General features: G+C 44.1%; 1 protein-coding gene across 2 annotated transcripts in view; it reads left to right on the top strand.

Moving 5' to 3' along the window:
• Positions 1–22,541, top strand: part of PLXND1 (plexin D1) — a 123,508-nt gene that overhangs the window by 26,361 nt on the left and 74,606 nt on the right. For both annotated transcript variants that reach the window (XM_073351269.1, XM_073351270.1), the window contains exons 2-8: positions 6,368–6,544; positions 10,184–10,315; positions 12,523–12,623; positions 13,344–13,473; positions 15,580–15,754; positions 17,257–17,365; positions 19,229–19,331. In XM_073351269.1, the coding sequence (XP_073207370.1) occupies positions 6,368–6,544; positions 10,184–10,315; positions 12,523–12,623; positions 13,344–13,473; positions 15,580–15,754; positions 17,257–17,365; positions 19,229–19,331 (927 nt within the window). The remainder of the gene's footprint in view (positions 1–6,367; positions 6,545–10,183; positions 10,316–12,522; positions 12,624–13,343; positions 13,474–15,579; positions 15,755–17,256; positions 17,366–19,228; positions 19,332–22,541) is intronic.

Here is a 22,541-nt window from a genome sequence, read left to right as displayed (position 1 = left end):
TAAATCAGCACCTCCCGGTGTTATTCTGAAGGAGTTCTTTGCATTTAGGCCCCAGTTCAGTAAGGTAGTGAAACATGTCCAGCATTAAACATGTAAGTAACCATACTGAAGTCAATGGGACTGTTCCCAAGCTTAAAGTTAGCCACGTGCTTAAGTACCTTGCAGAACTGGGACCTTGATTATTTCTTCTTTTAGGCTACTGTAACAGCTGAAGGTCACCCCCATACATATCTGCACCCTTCCTGCTGTTGTTAGGGAATCATATATAGCCACACACCAGTGAGCAGCAGAGGTAACATTTCAATGGCTTCTTGCGTCAAGATGAGCAATGGAAGTGACACCACAGATGACATTATAATGGCTGTAGAAACATACCATTCATTCAAAAGGCTTTAGGTACAGCCAGGGCATTGTATAAAAACCTCTGTGGGGGAGTCTCCAGGTAAATTTTTAACAGCGTTGCTGTTGTGACATTTGAATGCTGTCAAATCCATCCACATTGTCAGGGAAGAAATTGTAAGGAGCGTCACTCAGGAGTCAGAAGGAAATCTTGGACATGTGTTGGAGGAACCAGGCAATCTGTGTAAGCCCTGCTAGGCCTCCAAATACTGTGTGGGAGAGGAGGAGCCTCCGAGGGCAACGTTAGTGAAGCTGGGGGAATTTGGCTGTGTTGGCTTGCTCTACTGATGGGTCCAGGTGGCCAAATTCCAGTTAGGCAAAAACAAAACCATGTATGGAGACGATTGAGAATGGGAGCATTCCACACCCACTTTACACAGCTATAATCAATGACACAAGGTGCAGAACAAGGAAGAATCAGGCCCAGGTTTCTGTTTTAGTTTCCAGTTAATCTGAATCACCAAATTTTTGTCTTTGTGGAGAAGGGCAACTTAAAGTCCCTGTTTTTGGTCCATCTCTGGTTTGCACAGATCTGGTCTTAATCTTTTGCAGATTCAGCCTGTTGGCCTTTACTCCACTCGAGTGTCGCTTTTAGCGTAAGGTTCAACCCTTATTATTTTTAAGTCAATCTCATGATTTTTTTAGAGATTGACTCATGGTTTTGGAATGCTTGGGTCTGGCAATGTTCCGCTTGCAAGGGATAGCTAGTTCTTGCACTACCTGAGCACTGGCAATGGTAGGCAAGGCAGCGTGAGGTAATCAGTGCCCCAGAGGGGACATGGCTGAGGGGCACGAGGCATGGCTAGTGGCCTGACCATCCCTTTCTGCAACTGTACACACCTGTGCTGTCAGCGCAGGAGACGGGCATGCTTTGTGCCCTGTGAGAGGATGTAGCAGCTCCTGTGTTCTCCCCAGGGCCCCTGGAGCTGTTCCACTTGCCTCACCACGTAGGCACCTATGGGGAAAAATTAGTAGATGCTCTGCACCCACCAGCAGCCAAGCTCCCCTCCCTTCCCCCCCACACCTCCTCTGCCTACCTCCCAGCGTTTCCCGCCCGGCTGCCGCTAAACAGCTGTTTGGCACCGTTAGATCGCTCTAGGAGGTGGGAGAGGAGCGGGAACGTGCCATGCGCTGAGGGGAGGAGGCGGGGAAGAGATGGGGCCAGGGCAGGGATTTGGGGAAGGAGTTGGAATCTTGGCAGGGAGAGGGCGGAGTTGGGGCAGGGACTTTGGGGAAAGGGTTGGAATGGGGGCGGGGAAGGGGTGGCACAGGGGAAGGGGCTCATGGAAGGGGTGGAGTGGGGGTGGGGCCCAGGGCAGAGCAGGGGGGTCGAGCACCCACGTGAAAGAGGGGAAGTCGGCGCCTATGCCTCACCAGTCCCTCCCTCTGCCACTAACCAGCCCAGGCACCCTGTCCCCAAACCTCATTCTAGCCATAAAGTCATATTGCCTGGAGCCATTTAGAGGCATAGAGAGCAGTGGGGATCCATCAGTGACAAGCAACCCAGTCCCTGACCTGGATTGTCTCAGATCCCTTTGTGACCCAGCCTGTCCTCCAGTTCATTGCGTGCGCCTTCAGCACTGCTTCACTGCCAGCCACCCCCTCCCCCCCACTCAGAATCCCTGAGCCAAGAAGTTCCAAAGCTGATTCCTCTCCTTGCAGGGCTTTTTGCCATTTTGTGGTTAGGCAGCCACACCAGCCGGGCAGCATGTGGGGGTTGATGGGAAGTAGCTGAGTTGTGTAAGACTCTCGTGCTGTGCTTAAACTACGTGGATGGATTTCCCACACACACAGTTTAAAGCAGCAAGTCTCTCTGGACTATGGGACAGCAAAACAAAGAGGATCTATAAAGATCATAGAGGCCAACAAGCTTTGCAGACAGAGTGCAAGGGAAGTGAATTTTTTGTAAAAGTATTTTTCAATCTAACTATTGTCAGCTGCTTGTTCTCTCTGGACTCAGACAAAGGAGGATGCTAGCAAATTCCTTGCCCAGGGCTCTAGTATCTCCTTGGGCTGCCACAGGACCATCAGGAACCCTTAAGAATTAAAATCTTCACTCTCTCTGCTCTGATCTAATTTTGTCATTCCAGTATCCTGCTGCCTATCTGTGCCACTGTAGCCTTGGGCCCGATCCAGCTTCTGAGACCCGTACTGACAATGAGCAGCACCGTACTCCACAGATAGTCCCACTGAAGTCAATGGGCCATTCATGGAGTGATATACTATTAAACATGATTAGGGGTATCAGAATCCAGCCCATTTAAAATCCGTAAAAAACTTTGCCTTTGACTTCAGTAGGAGCGGGATTGGGCCCTGAGTTTACAGCCCTCAATCTCAGAAAAGTTTGCTCATATGAAAATGCTATTCAGGGTCACTCTATTTAAAAACAATCCTGACTACCCTTTAATTTTAAAGAAAAAGAGAAAAAATTGCAATTGGTTGCCAGCTGTCTTCAGGTCTGAATGATTCAATACATTCCACAGTGGCAAACCCCAGGGTTCAACAGTGTCTAACCTGGGGTTACAAATGAGTATAGGTTTCAGAGTAACAGCCGTGTTAGTCTGTATTCGCAAAAAGAAAAGGAGTACTTGTGGCACCTTAGAGACTAACCAATTTATTTGAGCATAAGCTTTCGTGAGCTACAGCTCACTTCATCGGATGCATACTGTGGAAAATATGTTTTTATACACACAGACCATGAAAAAATGGGTGTTTATCACTACAAAAGGTTTTCTCTCCCCCCACCCCACTCTCCTGCTGGTAATAGCTTATCTAAAGTGATCACTCTCCTTACAATGTGTATGATAATCAAGGTGGGCCGTTTCCAGCATAAATCCAGGTTTTCTCCCCATCCCCCCACCCCCCAAATCCACTCTCCTGTTGGTAATAGCTTATCTAATGTGATCACTCTCCTCACAATAAGAAAAGGAGTACTTGTGGCACCTTAGAGACTAACCAATTTATTTGAGCATTAGCTTTCGTGAGCTTCTTCATCCAGTGTGATATATGCCATCATGTGCCAGCAATGCCCCTCTGCCATGTACATTGGGCAAACTGGACAGTCTCTACGTAAAAGAATAAAGGGACACAAATCAGATGTCAAGAATTATAACATTCATAAACCAGTCAGAGAACACTTCAATCTCTCTGGTCACTTGATTTCTGATCTCAAAGTGACTATCCTTCAACAAAAAAACTTCGAAAACAGACTCCAATGAGAGACTGCTGAATTGGAATTAATTTGCAAATTGGATACAATTAACTTAGGCTTGAATAGAGACTGGGAATGGTTGAGTCTAAAAAAAAGTAAAAAGTAACCTATTCCCCCTTGTTTATTCCTCCCTCTCTCCCTCCCCCGTTCCTCAGACATTCTTGTTAAACCCTGGATTTGTGCTGGAAATGGCCCACCTTGATTATCATGCGCATTGTGAGGAGAGGTTTCAGAGTAACAGCCGTGAACAGAGAGATTGAAGTGTTCTCCGACTGGTTTATGAATGTTATAATTCTTGACATCTGATTTGTGTCCATTTATTCTTTTACGTAGAGACTGTCCACTTTGCCCAATGTACATGGCAGAGGGGCATTGCTGGCACATGATGGCATATATCACATTGGTAGATATGCAGGTGAACGAGCCTCTGATAGTGTGGCTGATGTTATTAGGCCCTGTGATGGTGTCCCCTGAATAGATATGTGGGCACAGTTGGCAACGGGCTTTGTTGCAAGGATAGGCTCCTGGGTTAGTGGTTCTGTTGTGTGGTATGTGGTTGCTGGTGAGTATTCGCTTCAGGTTGGGGGGCTGTCTGTAGGCAAGGACTGGCCTGTCTCCCAAGATTTGTGAGAGTGTTGGGTTGTCCTTCAGGATAGGTTGTAGATCCTTGATAATGCGTTGGAGGGGTTTTAGTTGGGGGCTGAAGGTGACGGCTAGTAGCGTTCTGTTGTTTTCTTTGTTAGGCCTGTCCTGTAGTAGGTAACTTCTGGGAACTCTTCTGGCTCTATCAATCTGTTTCTTCACTTCTGCAAGTGGTTATTGTAGTTGTAAGAATGCTTGATAGAGATCTTGTAGGTGTTTGTCTCTGTCTGAGGGGTTGGAGCAAATGCGCTTGTATCGCAGAGCTTGGCTGTAGATAATGGATCGTATGGTGTGGTCGGGGTGAAAGCTGGAGGCATGTAGGTAGGAATAGCGGTCAGTAGGTTTCCGGTATAGGGTGGTGGTTATGTGACCATCGTTTATTAGCACTGTAGTGTCCAGAAAGTGGATCTCTTGTGTGGACTGGACCAGGCTGAGGTTGATGGTGGGATGATAATTGTTGAAATCATGGTGGAATTCCTCAAGGGCTTCTTTTCCATGGGTCCAGATGATGAAGATGTCATCAATATAGCGCAAGTAGAGTAGGGATGTTAGGGGACGAGAGCTGAGGAAGCGTTGTTCTAAATCAGCCATAAAAATGTTGGCATACTGTGGGGCCATGCGGGTACCCATAGCAGTGCCGCTGACTTGAAGGTATACATTGTCCCCAAATGTAAAATAGTTATGGGTAAGGACAAAGTCACAAAGTTCAGCCACCAGGTTAGCCATGACATTATCAGGAACAGTGTTCTTGACGGCTTGTAGTCCATCTTTGTGTGGAATGTTGGTGTAGAGGGCTTCTACATCCATAGTGGCCAGGATGGTGTTATCAGGAAGATCACCGATGGATTGTAGTTTCCTCAGGAAGTCAGTGATGTCTCGAAGGTAGCTGGGAGTGCTGGTAGCGTAGGGCCTGAGGAGGGAGTCTATATAGCCAGACAGTCCTGCTGTCAGGGTGCCAATGCCTGAGATGATGGGGCGTCCAAGATTTCCAGGTTTATGGATCTTGGGTAGTAGATAAAATATCCCAGGTCAGGGTTCCAGGGGTGTGTCTGTGCAGATTTGATCTTGTGCTTTTTCAGGGAGTTTCTTGAGCAAATGGTGTAGTTTCTTTTGGTAACTCTCAGTGGGATCAGAGGGTAATGGCTTGTAGAAAGTGGTGTTGGAGAGCTGCCGAGCAGCCTCTTGTTCATATTCCGACCTATTCATGATGACAACAGCACCTCCTTTGTCAGCCTTTTTGATTATGATGTCAGAGTTGTTTCTGAGGCTGTGGATGGCATTGTGTTCTGCACGGCTGAGGTTGTGGGGCAAGTGATGCTGCTTTTCCACAATTTCAGCCCGTGCACGTCGGCAGAAGCAATCTATGTAGAAGTCCAGTCTGCTGTCTCGACCTTCAGGAGGAGTCCACCTAGAATCTTTCTTTTTGTAGTGTTGGTAGGGTATGAGTCTAGACGCTCAAGCCCTATATTAACAAACCTTGGGTCTGGTAAATTGAGTTCTGCTAACCCTGGGTTTACACTGTAGTGTAGACATATCCTCAGGGACAAATCCTGTGAGCTGCAGGAGGGATGAGAGAGGTCTCAAAGGCCGTGGAACTGACATCCCAATCATGCAGAGGCTGGACAGGGAACTCTGCTCTCCTGAGTATCATGGGGTTCTCTCCACATTATTACCACAGGGAATTGCATATAAGGTTCAGGAATAAGGCTCCGACAAGAGGATGTAAGGAATGAAGAGGCCTTAGACAGTTGTGGAGACCTGAGGCTGTAGTGGTGATCTACAAGTGACTCTGTTGGTGCCCTGCAGTATGGGCAGAAGGATTCTCTTCCCTCAGCCCCTATGAAGCCCTGTAGCACAAAGCTCTCTTTCTTGAGCCTGTGCAGTGGTTCAGGATTTGGCCGCAGAGAGCAGATCTAATGAGTAAGAAGGTGCCACTATTACAGCCATTTTCTCAATTGTAACTACTGACTAATATTTCTTATTTAATATCCAATGGTAAGGTTTCCCTGTGTATGGCATAGAACCCTCAATGCGTTGTTTTGTTCAAAGGGTATAGTCTCAGTGAGAAGTGTTTTTATTTTGTTGCCACACTTTGACATGAATGTTTCTTTACAGCTGCAGCCAGAGCAATTAGACTGTGGAGCAGCCCATCTCCAACACCCTTTGGCCATCCTGCAACCCATAAAGGCAACACCAATGTTCAAATACCAGGGCCTCACTTCGGTGGCCGTTTCCAGTGTCAATAATTACACTGTTGTGTTTCTGGGCACAGCAAATGGAAGACTCCTGAAGGTAAAATTAGCATGTTACTAGAGAGATAAAAATGAAGCACTTAAGGGAGTTGACGGGTCAGGGATGGGTGGTGGGGTTTGGAGCCTTTCACCTCTCGGATCATTGGTTTGTATAATACTCAGGATGGCAGTATCTGAAAGCTGTTGCTGTACCACCTCACAGTGTGTAGTTCTGCAGGTCCAAAATAAGCAGGGGTGGTTTGGCTCATTTCTTGGATGGGTGACTACCAGGTTGCTCCTAGATGCAGCTGGAAGTGGTTTTAGTGTTCACCCCACATAATAGTATGGGGCAGTGTGCTACTGGATGTGTCTTCTCTCAGATGAGGCATAAAACGGAGTTTTTGACTTCTTGTGGTCATTAAATATCTCATGACATTTTTCATAAGAATAGGGTTGTTACTACTTGTGTCCTGGTTAAATGCCAACTTGAACTTGCACGCTGCCTACCTAAATTCCCCAGGCAGTTTCAGCTGAATACACTGCATTTTTTTCCCACCCTACAAATGTTACATCACATCACTGTGCGCTGTTAACTAGCTGATATATTCCACCCCAGAGGTGGCTGCAGGGAAATCGGGAGATTCAGGTAATGTGGGCAAATTGTGATCCCTGGGTGAAAGGCACTAGAAAAGTGTTGTTATTGTTGATCATCTCAGAACTGTTTGGTGGCCTGTGTGAAATCAGTTGTCACTCCCAGTCCAGTTTGCAGTAGAGAGGTGTCCACCTCACATAAACCACTATCACATGGCACCTTTGTTGGCAGCCTCAGCAGAGAGAAACGACTACTAAACTCTGAGATGTGGCCCTTCCCATGCAGGGCTGAGGCACGTTGACACGGCAATATGAAGGAAGTGTGCTCTGGTGCTGCCCACGCGGTAACTGCACTGAGAATAAAGAGTTCAGTCTTTAGGACTTTCAGTACAGCCCATTTATCCATTACTGTATTCACAGTAATAGAAAAAAAATCATTTGACAAAGCTCGCTCTGAGCACAGGCTTTCATTCTGCAATAAAGAATTAACTGGATATTACTTTAATCTATACAATGATATATGCTGCCTGGTAATTGGTATCTGTTAATCAGTATTTAAGGCTACAGTGTGATTGTGTTGTATTTAATATACTGTAGAAACAAAAGACCTCAGTTGAAATGCTATTTTATGGCATTTTTTTATTAGCAGTGTCCTCTAATAATTTCTTCCCTTGATTTGTTGGTTTTTAAAAGCTCCTTATAGACTGAAGAATCACTGAGTGATCATTCCCCAATGCTAAACTCTGAAGCAGGTCTGAATCCATGCATATAATATTGTATCTCTGTTGAAACAATGCACTGAAGGCAATGTAGGGCAACGCACTAGCCTCAGTCAAGAGCCAAGGTGCAGGGCCAAGGTTTCAATAACCTCAATGCTTAGAGTTTGCCAAAGGAAGGTTTACGTTCCAGCCAATCACAGCAGTCCACTAAAGTCCCTGCATCAGTAAGCCCACAGAGTAGAAAAAGACCGTCTAGGAGAGACATGCCTGGAATCTGCTTTATCTCAGCCCGGAGCGAATAGTACATAATTTGGAATATTGGATCAAAATACTTGGAGAAGAGAAAATGAATCCAATTTCTCTCATTGCTTCCAAGTGCTCCTGGCAGAAAAGTGGGAAAGATCTCAAAGAAGCTCTCTGGTTTCTTTTTTGCCTAGAGGGGGAGGTAATCCAACAGGGTGATAGGCAATTGACATCATAGCCAGGTGCACAGGGCCAAGGGTGAAGACACATCCCACATGCAGCTCCTGTTCACACAGTATTAACAGTTCTGCTTCCATTATCATATCAGAGAAAGCAGCCTTATCTGCTGAACGTCCATTAGAGAGAGGCTCCTGACTACCCTTGACTGGGATAATTTGCTCGGATAGCTATAATTTAATTCTGCAACACAGCTGCGTAACCAGAAGCCTTTTTACCTTCAGGGCTCTTTGTTACTTGGCATGGCATACGGAATACTTTGTGTGGGTTATAATTCAGATCTTTGCTGTCCAAGAAAAGATGGCAGGAGGGCAGAAGTCATGTTTGACCAGCTCCCCCAGCAGCAATGATGGCTGCCAGTCACATGGGGAATCAAACATACTGCAGAATGGCATATCATAGGGGCCATTATTTGCACCACAATTGAGAGTTGTTAAATAATGCTTTCAAAGCTGCTAAGCTTACAGTGTAGTGTAAAAGTATGGCAGAGCCTAGCACCGTCCCTGGGGATACAGGGATTTTCTGCTGAGTCATCCTGATGTCAGGTGCTGGAACCCAGTAAACAGATGCAGAGGTATTTTTGCTGAATTACTCAGAAGTTAGATCAGGTTAGGTCTAGTCAGCTCCAGTCCAAAAGCATAAGAGCTCCCCATGGCTGTATCTACACTATCCCTTTCCCTAAAAATTTCCCTCAGTTGCTAACACCAGTATAGCTGCAATAGGGGAAGCTCTAGACTAGCTAACTAGACTGCTGTCTATCAGCATTATTACCACCATGTCACCCAGCCCTGCTTTGAGGGTTACACAATGGTAACACTGTTGGCAGCCTTGTCTGTACTGGGGCTCCTGCCACTGCTTTCATTGGTGGAGCTACAGCAGTGCGTAGCAATGGTGGGAATTTTTTAAGGGCAAAAAGGCTAGTGTAGCAAGGCCTCTGAGGCACCAGGACCCACAGAAAGAGATGTCTTGTGAAGAAAAACACTAGGAACAGCCAAGCTTGTAGGAACAGGGGGAAAACTAGCTGGAAGAGAGGAAGGATGGTCTTGTGGTTAAGGCACCGAACTGAGAGTCAGGATATCTGGGTTAAGTTCCTATCTGTAGAATTCTAGTGTGACTTCAGGAAGTCCTTAATCTTTCTCAACCCCATGTGTAAAATGGAGATGATAATATTTCTTCTCTTCCATGTTTCTTATCTATTTAGTTAGTAGCTTGCAAAGTATATCTACAGTGCCTAGCACAATGGGGCCTCAACCTGAGTTGGGCCTCTGAATGCTGCTGTCATACAAATAACACTTTTCTGAGCATAACTGTTTTAATAAAGATTTGGAAATAAAATAATTTTCCAATATGATGATAATAATGATAACAATTAATTTGCCTGTATATGTCTGAAGACCTAATTTTTATTTTATTTATGCTGGTTTAAATCAGGAGTAACTCCACGGAGATGTTCTGAATTAGACTGACATAACACCAGTGTGAGATCGGAATTAGGCCCTGTAAGTCATTGCCGTGGCAGGATCTTCACCCTTTCATGGCAGAAAAAGGGAGTTCCATGCAGCTTGCTAAGTAGGAGTCTTTGGCCTGAGACATTAAAAATGGAGATCCTGTCAAAAGATCCCATAGCATTTCCCATTAGAGACGGGGTTTGCCCTTCACCAACCAGTATTTCCCTTCCCCTCACAAGTGTTCTGTGTTGCAAGCAGAGTTGCTTCCCTCCACCCCAACAGTGGCTGCATTTTAGTGGTGCTGTGTTTGTGCAGTTTATGGAGCACTTTGGGATAAAAACTGATGTTAAAATATAAGGCATTATTAGTTACCATTTTACTTCTGAGTTTATAAAAAGAATGAGAAAAACATCTCTCCCATAACAATGTTTGATCTCAACAGATGGTTCTTTCTCACTATAGATTAATCTGAACAGTGACATGAAGATTATTAGCAGGAAGTCAGTTTCAGTGGCTTATGGGGAATCCGTTCATCCTATCATGCAGTTTGATCCTTCTGATTCCAGCTACCTCTATCTCATGACATCCTATCAGGTAGGACTTCTGTTCTCCATACATTTGGCAAAGTGCATTTGTCTGATATTTGCAAACAGCATTGGCTTAGGGAAAAGAGGAGGAGAAATATTATTTTAATACCAGTAATGCACAGACTTGTAAAGGTTAGGAATCACTCCAAAGTTTAGATCAAACCTTTTCAGAACCATCCATACCTTTTGGGTCTACATAGCTAGGCTGGAAGTCTCACAGGAACAAACTTCTTTGCAAGATTTCTGGTACCATTTCCTTCTGGCCAGGCTAGAAATATTGTGAGAATAGCCTTCTGTCTAAAGTTTTGGTCCTGGCACTTCTGAACAGAACTTGGAAATGCAGAGGGACATAAAAACTAGAGATAGGTCATAGCCTCAAAGTTCAGATCCAAATGTCACCAAATTTGAGGGTATTTGGATTTGGAGGTTTGTGTTGACCCATTACTGAGACCAGACCCAGCTGCAAAGTTTAGTTCTGGATCTGAACTTTCCCAAGTTTCAGCGGGGTTGGATGCATGATTCATGTCAGCTTCACTTTTAGTGAAATTGAATAAAAAGTTACCCAAACTTTTTCAAACCTCATAATGAGTATTTGGAGTTTGGGGCCAGGGTTCAGGTTGATTCCTGTTATCTGAACTGGTTCACCCATCTCTGTGCAACTAAAGGTGAAAGCTACAGTGAAACATGCCTTAAGCAATTACCTACAGGGCTGGCAAAAATAAGTAGATGTTGGTCTTTATCTGAAATTTGGATAACATTGTACTAGAAATGTTGGGGATACTTTTAAAGGGTCACTCAAGAAAAAGGTTTGCCTGTTAGAGCTGGTCCTCAGGGCAGGTTTCACTGTACCTACAAATTCACACACTTCATCTCATAGGAGGGCACTATGCAGCATGGAAGGCTCTGTCTTTGGAGAAGCCTGAAAATTCCACAGCAGGAAGAAACAAATGGTCTCTCCTTGCCTTCTGTTAAGTGACAACTGAGGAGGAGTAGAGTTCAGTTCTTGCTCCAAGCCCTGGTGGTCTGTCCTGAATTATATTTTAATTTGTTGAAACAGACACACAACTACTACTTTTGTATGTTGTATTTATATTTTCCAGCTGTAATTCCCTGCAGACTGGCCATTATCATTTCATGGAACTCTCCCAGGGTGCCTGTCTAGCTAATATCTCAGACCCCTTAAATGCCTCACAAACACTTAGGAGCACAAAAAGACACCTGCTATGAACTTTATCCTGGGCGGACTAAAACCCCATGTACAATACTTCAGATCAGATAGTTTGGCCCTTTCCTTTAAATTGGGCCAGATCAGTTCCTTTTGCCAATGGAATTTACATTTTGGGAATCTTGACAAGCATGTGTGGAAACTGTGCACAGCATGTGTTTGAGGAGAAACTGGCCCAGATGACTGGTTGTTTGAGATGCTGAGTACCTTTTGGGAACTGAGGGCTCTCACCACCTTGCATTGTCAGACTCTAAATTATCAAGTTCCACTCAGTCTTCTTTTCCAGGTGTTTAAAAACCTAGGAAAGAAAGCATACAAGTGACAGCATTCTCCCCTTCCAAGTGGTTCTTACAGAGCAACTCACCAGAGGTACTGCTGACCTATGTGCTATCCCAGGAGTCATATTTCCCTACATGTGAATGATTTTGTATTCCTAGGTAAATTCTGGTCACTTCATAAATAGACAAACATTGTTCACTCCCTTCTAGAAGGGGTCTGGCAAGTATGAAATCTTGAGATTTTCACACTGATCATGACCCAGGTAATGTGCGGTGAAATGGTGACAAAAACTGGTCCCATCTGAACCATCAAAAGGGTTTTATATTTTAATAATATTGCTGTCCCTCATCTTGCAGTTATGCTGAAGATGCTGGCTAACAAGAAACAGAGACATATAGTCTTCTGTTTGCACATAGTGCTCCCATTACTCACCGAACCATAAATTGGAGTGATGGAAAAGTCTAAACCATGCCCCTGCCAAGGCAGGATTGTTCCCCCTTAGTACATTTCCTAATACATTATCTAGTCTATTATTCAAAGTGGTTCACCACATGTGAGTCTCATCAACACCTCATTAGTGTCAACTACAAGTTTCCTTTCCGTTGTCAAGAAGTGCACATACACCAGAGAGTTTGGGTTTTTTTTGTGGCATCTGAAAATGTTTGGATACCTGGGAATGATAGTGACCTTGGGTTTTGCTTGTTGCACAGATGACGCGTGTGAAGGTGGCTGCCTGTGACCAGTATGCAACATGTACGGAGTGCTTGGCTGCAGCTGATGCTTATTGTGGATGGTGTACAATGGAGACCAGGTAGAACTTCTTGTATCTTCTCCTGGGTGATTGTCTTTGGATCTCTTCCTCAGAGTTTCAGCAGATTGCTGTTTTGCTGCACAGCCATTCTAGCTTACAACCTTTGCCTGATCTTTCCCAGTTTTTACCAAATACAGGGCAATCCTTTTAAAGATGCCTCAATCCAGTCTCAAGTTTTGAGAGTGTACTTTTTTGCTTACACTTAATTGCATCTGCATTTTTTTATGACAATAGCTAATTGTGAATGCAAAAAAGAGGTGTTAGCCATCTAATCACTTGACTGTGAGTGCAAACAGCTAGTTAGAAAGCTGAGTCCCGTCATTGGCAGCTGCAGTTACTTGTGGGCACAATTCAACGCATACCCAGAAATCAGGCCGCAAAATTAGACTCTGTCTTCCCAAATCAGGTCCAGGATTTTTGGTCAAACACACATGTACATATACAGCTATTTCTCTCGTGTTCTGCACTCAGTCGTTGCGGTCTAATATCTCCCCATCACATACACATATTTCCCACTGATGCTAACAGGAGTGGTGTGCTGATATCATGACAACTGTACCCATTAACTATTAGCAGTAGCACAATAGGCTGAAACACAGAAGTTGGAGAAATGGGAGGAAGTCTACAGATTTGTACAGGACCTTCTTTGTAATTGTCACAACAGTTTTATCAATATTTCGATAGGCATCTCACCATCAGTTGTGCCTCTGTTTGTTTCAGGTGTTCTCTGCAGCACGAATGCGTTAATTCCACTGAGCCAAATTTCTGGACGAGTGCAAGTGAAGGAGTGCAGCAGTGTCCTTCAATGACAATCATGCCATCAGAAATTAATATTGACAGTGACAACAAGGTACATCTAATATGGATACAGGTTAATGAAGTGCGATGGCCACAGGTCACCATCTGTTCTCGGTGCCCACAGATGTCATTGCTCTAGCTAGGATAATGGTTCCAAACATTTTGGGGGCAATAATACCAGTTTGCCAGACTCCCACCTCATATGTCCTAGCTGGTACCAGCTACTGTTCACTGCTTCCCGTTCAGTGGTGAAACTGGTCATTGGAGCAGCCCAAGCACCACTGTGTATTTCAGAGCTGTGGCAAAATTTTCAAAAGCACGGAAGTCCCATTTTCAAAAGCGACGTAGGCACTTAGGAGCCGAAGTCTCATTGAAAATCAATAGGGCTTGGGCTCTGACATGCCTTTATGTCACTTTTGAAAATGGGACTTAGCCTCCTAAGTCACTTGAATGCTTTTGAAAATTTCACCCATTAAAAAAATGGGAAAAACAATGGGGGAGAAAATGGTGGGAAAAAATTTAAATTTTGAAGTTGTTCCCTTTCCTGGGGTTCTAAATTAATTCATCTGTTTTTCATGAAAATTTTTATAATTTTTTAATCAACATTTATATCAAAATCAACTATTTTTGAAATTCGTAACAAAATGGTTTCTTTACCAAAACCCAAGTTTCAGGTAAATGAAAAAATTTGCTAAACTCTTTGATAATGTCATTGGTTTTATGGAAAAAGTTTTGGTTTTGAAAAAAGGGAATTTTCCACCCAAATAAATCTTTTTATTCTAAAAGACTTTGATCAGCTCCAGAGTGTTGGAATGAGTTACTGAGTGGGAAGCAGGCAGCAAAATGAACCAGTGCCCAGCACAGGTGGGGAGAGGGAACCCAGCGTACCAGTCCCCATATCTGGTACTGCTTCTCACTGCCTGGAAACAGCTGGGTTAGAAGAGGGTCACTGACTATGTACTTAGTTTTCATCACAGTGCTGAATCAGCAGCAAACTTGTATTTTAATTAAGTTTAGAGATCAGTGTGAGGCTCAGAGTTTGGATGCATCTCCAAACGTCCCCAGAGCTCATGGGAGATGTTCAGTTCAGGGTCTGGGTCTGGCAGAGCTGGGACACACTGTCCTAGCCACAAAGCCACAGAAAACTCTCATTTGGCTCTTTTGAAGCAGAGGCTTGGGACCAAATGATCTTCTGGCGTAATCCTATTGACTGTGCCATGGAGTCACAACTGCAGAGAACTTAGCCTTTGGGGTCTTATTTTAAGATAATGTACAAAACAAAAGCCCGTACTTCAAAACCTTCAATTCCTGCAGCTGCTTAGGCAAAAAGTTTCACAGCAAAGAATAAACCACCAAAAATGCATTTGAAGTTCCCTTTGGAGGAGTGCAGAGCAATATTTTCTCCACCAATCACCAATAGCCCTTCAACCCGAATGGCCTTTTTCATATACACTTCAGTAAGTTAGAGCAGCTACCCTGCCCCCTTTCCTTGAGCTCCTGAGAGGCTCCTCTCTCCCCGGCAGGGCGGAGGGCATGAAGATCCCATGAACTTCTTACTGGGGCAAAAGGGTCTCCTCACTATGGGCCTGAAGTCATCGGCCTGAAGGTTTGGCTATAGACTAGAATTTCCCCAAAGTTCAAGAATTTCAGATCCAGAGTTGGTTTGTCCCACTCTCTTCTGTTGTTTCATGGGCATAATCCCACCCTGGTGGTATTTGAAGTTGCACAAGGAGCTGCTGCTGTAAAGGGAAGAGGTGTGCTCCAAGACAAGGTGGGGATAGAACCAGTAAGGTGCTTAGGGTGGAGTGGGCTAGGTGGCACATTCCGGATGGAAGGGAGCAGTTTAGATATGTGTAGTGGGGCTCCTACCTTGGCTTTGTGTTTGGATGACCATCTGAATAAAGCACATGGCTAGTTCTGAGTGTCAAACTATGAACTTACCCTATATATTTACTTACGGAAACAATGGAACTCTATAGTGATAAAGGTGTATTACTGTAGCAATTTCTTGTACACCATATGACAAAATAGATACTGAAAAAATCAGCTGTCAGTGGACATGTTTGCTGAACTGGTTAGTCTATATGCTTCAATCACCTTGTCCAACTCTGTCAATCACTTTTTATAGCAATAATTGAACTTTTTGTCCAAATTTAAGGCCATGATAATCCAAATAAATGGGAACATCCCGAGCCTCAGTGGAATGGAGATGTCTTGTGATTATGGAAATAATATCTACACTGTCGCCAAAGTCCCCGGAAATGATGTAAACTATTTTATTTATTGTAATTTTCTTCCAAGAGAGAAATATCCCACGTTCCCACCCAATCAAGGTATGTAATGGAAAATGGGCTCAGTGTACGTTCCAAAACCTCTTTTATGGAATTAATTTTCTTCATTGTTGTGTTGATTCTGGGGTTAAAGGTTATTTTTTTGCAAATAATACTATTTATAGAAAACATTGGAAAAAAGGACAGCTGCACAGCTTCTCTAGTATATGAAATGTCACACTATAATCATTGCTGGAAGTTCCTGAAATCTTTTTACCGTCCTAACATGAGTTGTCAATCAGTATTTTCGAATCCATCTATTATTACTGGTGGAATTGAAAAACCAGTTCAGGTATGTAACTTATTGGGTTTTGCTTATGTTGTCTAGATAAAATTTGTTTTTAAATTTTCTTTTAATAAGTACTGAAATCTACAAGTTTAAGCTCTTTATAACTAATAGCATTATTGTTATTTCTAATTATTACTATTTTACTTTCCTTTCAAAAATACATTTCAGAAAAAAAAATCCAGAAGAAAAAGTGAAGTGTGGTCTGAGACAGCTCAGGAACACTAATACCATCTGCATGCTGCTCTTTCCAAAATACTAAGACTGAAATCTTCAAACCTGCCCACAAACTTTGGATGCTTCCAAAATTGGATGCTCAGCATGAGATACCTGGGACCTGACGTTCATAGACACTGCACATTTGCAGTCCCACTTGAAGTCAGGGGAGGTGGGCGCCCAACGCCTTTGGAAATCAGGCCCAAATTGTTTCATGCTGGGTACAGTGAGGCATCCAGAATCTGTAGCCAATTTTGAAAATTTTGACCTAAACATTCTAGACTTCAGGGTGGGATTTTCACAAGTTTTCACCATTGGTCTAACTGCTCCACTGAAGTTTAATCATTGGCTTCAATGGGAGCAAAGTTAGGCCAACACTCTGAGCACTTTTGAAAATCCCACTCATATTAGGCAGTTTTAAAAGATGTCATTGATATTCTCCCCAGCTGTAGGAAGAATGGTAGTGATTGAACTGCTTTGTATTATTGTTTATGGTAATGTCCAAGCCAATTTCTGGAAGCCTATCTTTTGATTTTTTATGCACTTCTTGGAAGAGGCTTTGAGTCTCATCCCAGGGGTGTTTATCATAAGATTTCAAAAAATTAAGTAATTAAGCAAACAGCAGGAGAAATGTAGTTTACAAATGTTGGTAGCCAAAAATGAGACTTTTCACCATTTTCAGTTGGTTTGTCCACACTGAGAAAATGACTGAGGTTTTAAAACATTTTGACTAACCTGATTTAATTAACAAATTTAAAAATACAACTTAGCACTTTGTGTAGGCAAAGACACTAATTTAACTTTGGGGGGGAAGGGATTTAAAGGTAGGGGGGCTAAATGAGGAGGAATATATGAACTCTGAGAGGCAACCCAGAGGAAACCCCAGAGAAAAAATTTCAGCAGCTGGGATATTGTTTACTCAGAAGTTTTGTCTTGCCCTCTAAGATTGAGCAAAAATAGAAACTCTCTTTTGATCCAATATTCTTTGGCTTGCTTGTTTCAGACCATGTGATTGTTCAAACTGCAATACGGGTCAACGGCAAAAATATTGTCTGGGCCAATTTCACCATTTATGATTGCAAAAGAACTGGAAATATTTACCCCAAAACAGCGTAAGTGATCTCACCTTTCATAAACTACAGCAACCAAAGCAGTTTGGGGGGAGGTCAGAGTTGGGAGAGAAGGCAGGGTGTTGACAAACAGTAGCTTGCTCTGCTGTGTCTCACTTTAGAACCTGGTGATTGAAACTTCCAAATCTTTGTGCCAGGGGAACAGATGTAAATTGAGCAATTCAAAATGGTGTGCATGCATCATTTGAGGGTGCTTGCTTGTGGGGTTAACTGAGCAGGAACAGCCCTCCCTGCCAGCGGGACTGTTTGAGTCCTGGGCAGGATTTGGCGGGATTGAGGATGATGATTGCCAGGGATTTATACAGGAAGGTCCTAGCAGCATCTCAGGCCATCTGGACATTTCGATGAAGCCTGGCTTATCTTTTTTGTATTTTATTTTTTTAAAAAACATGAACAATATTTTTATTTGAAAGTTTTTTGTGTTAACCCTTAGGGTGCTGGCTAATCTCCAACTCTTTAGCACTCGCATGCTAATCTGTGTGTGCATCGAATATATCTAATCAGTATACTGCATTTAATCTAATCTATAGTATTTATAGAGAATCCATCACCATAGTATCAGGAGACCTTGTAAGCGTCGTACCTTAGGGACTGGACAGTTTCCAAGGGTTTAGTGGAGGTATCTGAAGGCTGCTGTGCCAAGGAGAGGGAGGGTTTCTGGCTGCAGGGAAGTGAGGACAGATCTGTACTCATGCCTTCAGATTCCCAAATGGCCCTGTCATCACCCCCTCCTTCCCCCACATCCCCCAGAAACAAGCCCATCATCTCGTGGCTGACCTTATGACATATTCCACTGGCAGTTTCTGACCACTTCCTCAAGCTGGAAACCAGCAGGGTATGAGGGGGAATCACAGCAGGAGGTGAAGTCTGGGGTGCAAACAAACTGGCCTGGAGCCCAGAGCAGCTCTGTGCAGTGATATGGACCAGCAGCATGTGGCTGTGGGGTGCTGGATGGGGTGGGGCTACAGTGATTGTGGGAGGGTCCAGAAGAGGACTAAGAAAGCCAGAGGAACCTCATTGGAGAGAGAGGAGGGAGTTAGGAGCAGGGAGCCAGATAGGCTAGAAGGAGAAGAGGGGACTGAAGAGAAGCCAGGTATACTTGGCTCCCAACTCTCTACTGAAAGCCTTCAGACTGGGTATGTTTGTCTTTTGGTTCTAAGGGGGGTTAAACAACAGAAACAGTCAGACAAATAATCCATGCATTTGACACGCTGAGTCCCATCCCATGCATTTCCAGAACTGCTTGGGAATAGCCATGTATCTCTCATTGGATATAATGGTTTGTTGGTGCTGGTTTCAACCCATGGAACTCTGTGCATATTTACAGGGTATAATGGTGTGACCCAATGACCCAGTCAGTGTAGGGTTCCACAGCCTCTACGCAAAGCCATTGAAAAAGCCACCAGAAAAGTTAGCATCACCTGACTTAATGGGACAATTTACAGGGTTTAAAAGACATATTTTTAAAAATGGGAGAGGGGCTCAAATACTCGCTGGCTGCCTAAAGTCACTCTGTGGTCCAGAAGCTTTGACTGTGTGAGCCAATTAATGGAACTGACACCTTTAACTGTTTGTGGAGAAGTCATTCCCCACCAAGGGCCAGCCTGATTCAGAATCAGGCGAACAGCCTCAAGAGCTTTGGGCGTCAGCATAGCCATAAAAGGAGGGATAGAATGACCAGAGCCTTCTCTGAATGGATTTGTCCTAGGGACCATAAAACAGAGAACACAGAGTCTACAGGTATGTGAAGAACTATAACCTGACACTGACATTGGGCTCTGCAGAGGGGGCTGAAATCTGCACGGCCTTTAAAAATTAAGTACACCTGCTTTTTATGCATTTCAGATGTACCAGTTGCCTCTCGACCAAATGGAAGTGTTATTGGTGCACTGAGAAATACATGTGTGTCTCCAATTACTCTGATTGTGAGGACTCACTAAAGATGAATGTAAGGCACATTGGGCTTTGTTATTTCGTATGATTTTGTAAGTTGGCTGCATTACTGTTATTATTTTCTGCCTTTTCCTGGAGAAATTTCCTGTGTTGATCAGATGCCATTGGTTTTAGAATACTTTACTGGAATATATATGGGGTCAGCTGTGGGGCTGGGACTCAGGAGACTGAGGCTCTGCTCCTGGCTCTGTCACTGACTTGCTGTGTGGCCTTCAGAAAGTCTCTTCCTCACTCTGTGCATCAGTTTCCCCTTGTGTAAAATGAAGATAATGTTCCTGCACTTTTTAAAGAGCATTGAGATTTGGAAATAAAAAGCTGTGTGTAAATGCACAGGAGTAATGACTTCTAGACACTAGCAAGCTCACAAGTTCTGAAAATGCTTCTGTCTGGATTGGTGATGGGATACAGAGCTGGTCACCATTTTAATCTCTCTCCAGTTAGTATCAAGACTACTTAGCATTTATGCAGCACTGATTAACACCCCTGTGAGGTAGGTAAGTAAGTATTCTTGCCCTCTCTTCACAAATGGGGAAACTGACGCTAAGGTTGGTGAAGTGACTTACCCAAGAGCATGCAGAGAGCTGGTAGCAGAGCCAGGGTTAGAACTGAGCAGTTGCTAGTTCCCAAATGTGTGCTTGATCACATGGTGTCTCCAGGTAGTGACTGAAAGTGGTTACATTGAGAGGCTATTCAGTGAGCTGTGAAAAGTGGTTCTGTGGTCTCAGTCCTGCTTCTAGTAGATAAGTGTCACCATTACATAACCTGTTGGCCCCAACTAGCACCTTTGTTAGCAGCTGCAGCAGAAGGCATAAACATTTTTGTTGAGATGGAGTCTAGTCTGCCCTCTCCATTCTGGAAGTGGTCCCTCTAGACTGAGGAGCAGGCATTGTGGGGGAAACTAACACTGAGCTGAACCTGTTCTACAGCTGAAAAGAGGACTTCAGTTTCCAGGGCGGTCAGTCCAACACCTTTCATCAGTTTATCTCCGGTTTTCTTGCAGTTGACACAGCTTTGTGTGTCTGTGTATCTTGTAACAGAGTAAAGAATTGTTCATGTGTGGGGTTCTTCCAACATACATGTTCAGCTTTCCTGGTTATTTCAGCAGGCTTTGTCCCTTGGTTCTTTATTACTGTTCAACCTGGAGCAGTGCCTTGATTTCCACGCACCTGGGGATGCCTGGATTTAAGCAATAAAATAAATGTAACAATACCTTATCATTCATTTAGCTTTTACTAGGCTGTTGTGGTACATTAATGAAATGGCAGCTAACTTGCTAGAGCGCCACCGGTGAGTGCAGAAAATCGCCTTTATCCAAACAAATTACAGCTCCTAATAACAGAAACTTGGCGTAGTCAAGCTTCTGAAATTTAAACTGAAGCGAATTTAAATAAAATTGGCCTTTAGCAATCAATTTATTGGACCTCAGAGCTAAGCTTTTACATTTTAAATTGAATATTTCTTTGGTGCTAGCACTCTGAGCCTCTTTCAAGCTCATTGAGACAGAGATTCCCCTTGCTTGTTACCTTTATACAAGGACCTCGGCCATATATTAGACTTTCCATTCGCTCTTCCAGACTTGACCTCAGCGATCTGATGGCTTTCCATTCATGTCCCTTCATACCCTGCCTCCCTTTGTGGAATTCTCTGGAACTCATGTAATTCATTAAAGAAGGAAGGCAGATATGACCAATACATTGCAACTTTATCCTATACAGTTCTTTCCTTATAAAAACAGTATGAAAGGCTTCCTGCAACTGTTGAGTCACAGCCAGTCAAATTGTCCTTTGAGAATAATATTCATTGCAGATTTAACCTTCTTCTCTGCTTGTGACTCATCTGTGAACAGATTTTCCAAATCTCTTAGCAGTTTGTAATTGTTAAATGAACAGTATAAATCTGCAGCCCTTGCTTTTTCATGAATCATTCACTTTGGGCCAGATTCTTAAAAGTTCTCAGCACCCAACATGCTGAGTTCTTTTGAAAATCTGATCCTTTGACTCTTTGCTATTCTGTGTGTGGGACTAGTCACTAAATCACACAATGTTGTTACTGCTGTTTGAATGAGTAGAGTCCTGAAAATCTGCAGAAATTCACTTTATATCCCTGGACCATTTTTGCAGATCGTGGATTGGATGCAGATACAAATTTTGTATCCGCGCAGGGCTCTATGGACGAGAGAAGATTTCTAAAAAGGAAAATAAATAAATGCAAACAGGGACTTAGGCCATGTCTACACTACCACTTATTTCGGCAAAACTTATGTCACTCAGGGATGTGCAAAAAACACATCCCTCATCGACATAAGTTTCTCCGGCATAAGTGGTAGTATGCACAGCGCTAAGTTGGTGGGAGAGCTTCCCTCGCTGGCATAGCTACTGCCGCTCATTGTGTGTGGGGGGGTTAATTACGTCCACGGGAGAGCACTCTGCCATCAGTATAGAGCGGCTACATGAGAGATCTTACAGCGGCACAGCTGCATCATACAGCTGTGCCACTGGAAGGTCTCTAGTGTAGACCTAAGTTCCCTGTAAGCTGCGCAGCAGCCTATTTAGCGCCGCGTCAGTGCTCAGGAAATCCGCCTGGGGACCGGCTGCGACCAGAGGAGTGGCCCAGACCTGCTGCGGCTGGGGAGCCCCTCCCACAGTCCGGGGCACCGCGGCCTCAGCCAGGATGGCACAACCCAGCCCAGCCCCATCCGCGGCCAGGGCAGCCCAGCCTGGACCCAGTCATGGCTGGGACAGCCCAGCCTTGTGTCCCCGTCCCCCGGCCCGAACCCAGCCCCGGCCTGGACCTGCTAGGACCAGGAGAGGGGTGCCTATCCTGCGGCCCCAGCCCTGGAGCTGCTGCATGAAGAGAGACCTGGGGGGAGTTCCTGAGCCCCATATCCCCAGTCCCACCCCAGAGCCCGCACCCTCAGCTAGAGCCATCAAATGAATTCAGCTCCCCAAACCAGCTGATACTCCACTTTTCTTTAAAAAAAATACTAAGGACCTTTTTCAATAATAACTAGGTTGAATTTAAAATTAGACAGGCCAAAACACCAGCCAATACACTCCAGGGACCAATCCTGCACTGACAGGGAGTGATTGACAACATTTAACCCAACAAAGTCTTTTCCATCTCTAATGTCTGTGGGTCGGATCTTGATGCTCTTGTTCAGTTTTTAACCCCTGAGAGTTTTGCCTGTGCAAGGACTATAAATTAG

Source organism: Lepidochelys kempii, chromosome 7 (assembly GCF_965140265.1).
Source record: "Lepidochelys kempii isolate rLepKem1 chromosome 7, rLepKem1.hap2, whole genome shotgun sequence".
NCBI classification, from domain to species: Eukaryota; Metazoa; Chordata; order Testudines; family Cheloniidae; genus Lepidochelys; species Lepidochelys kempii.
This window is presented reverse-complemented; position numbering and strand designations above follow the sequence as displayed.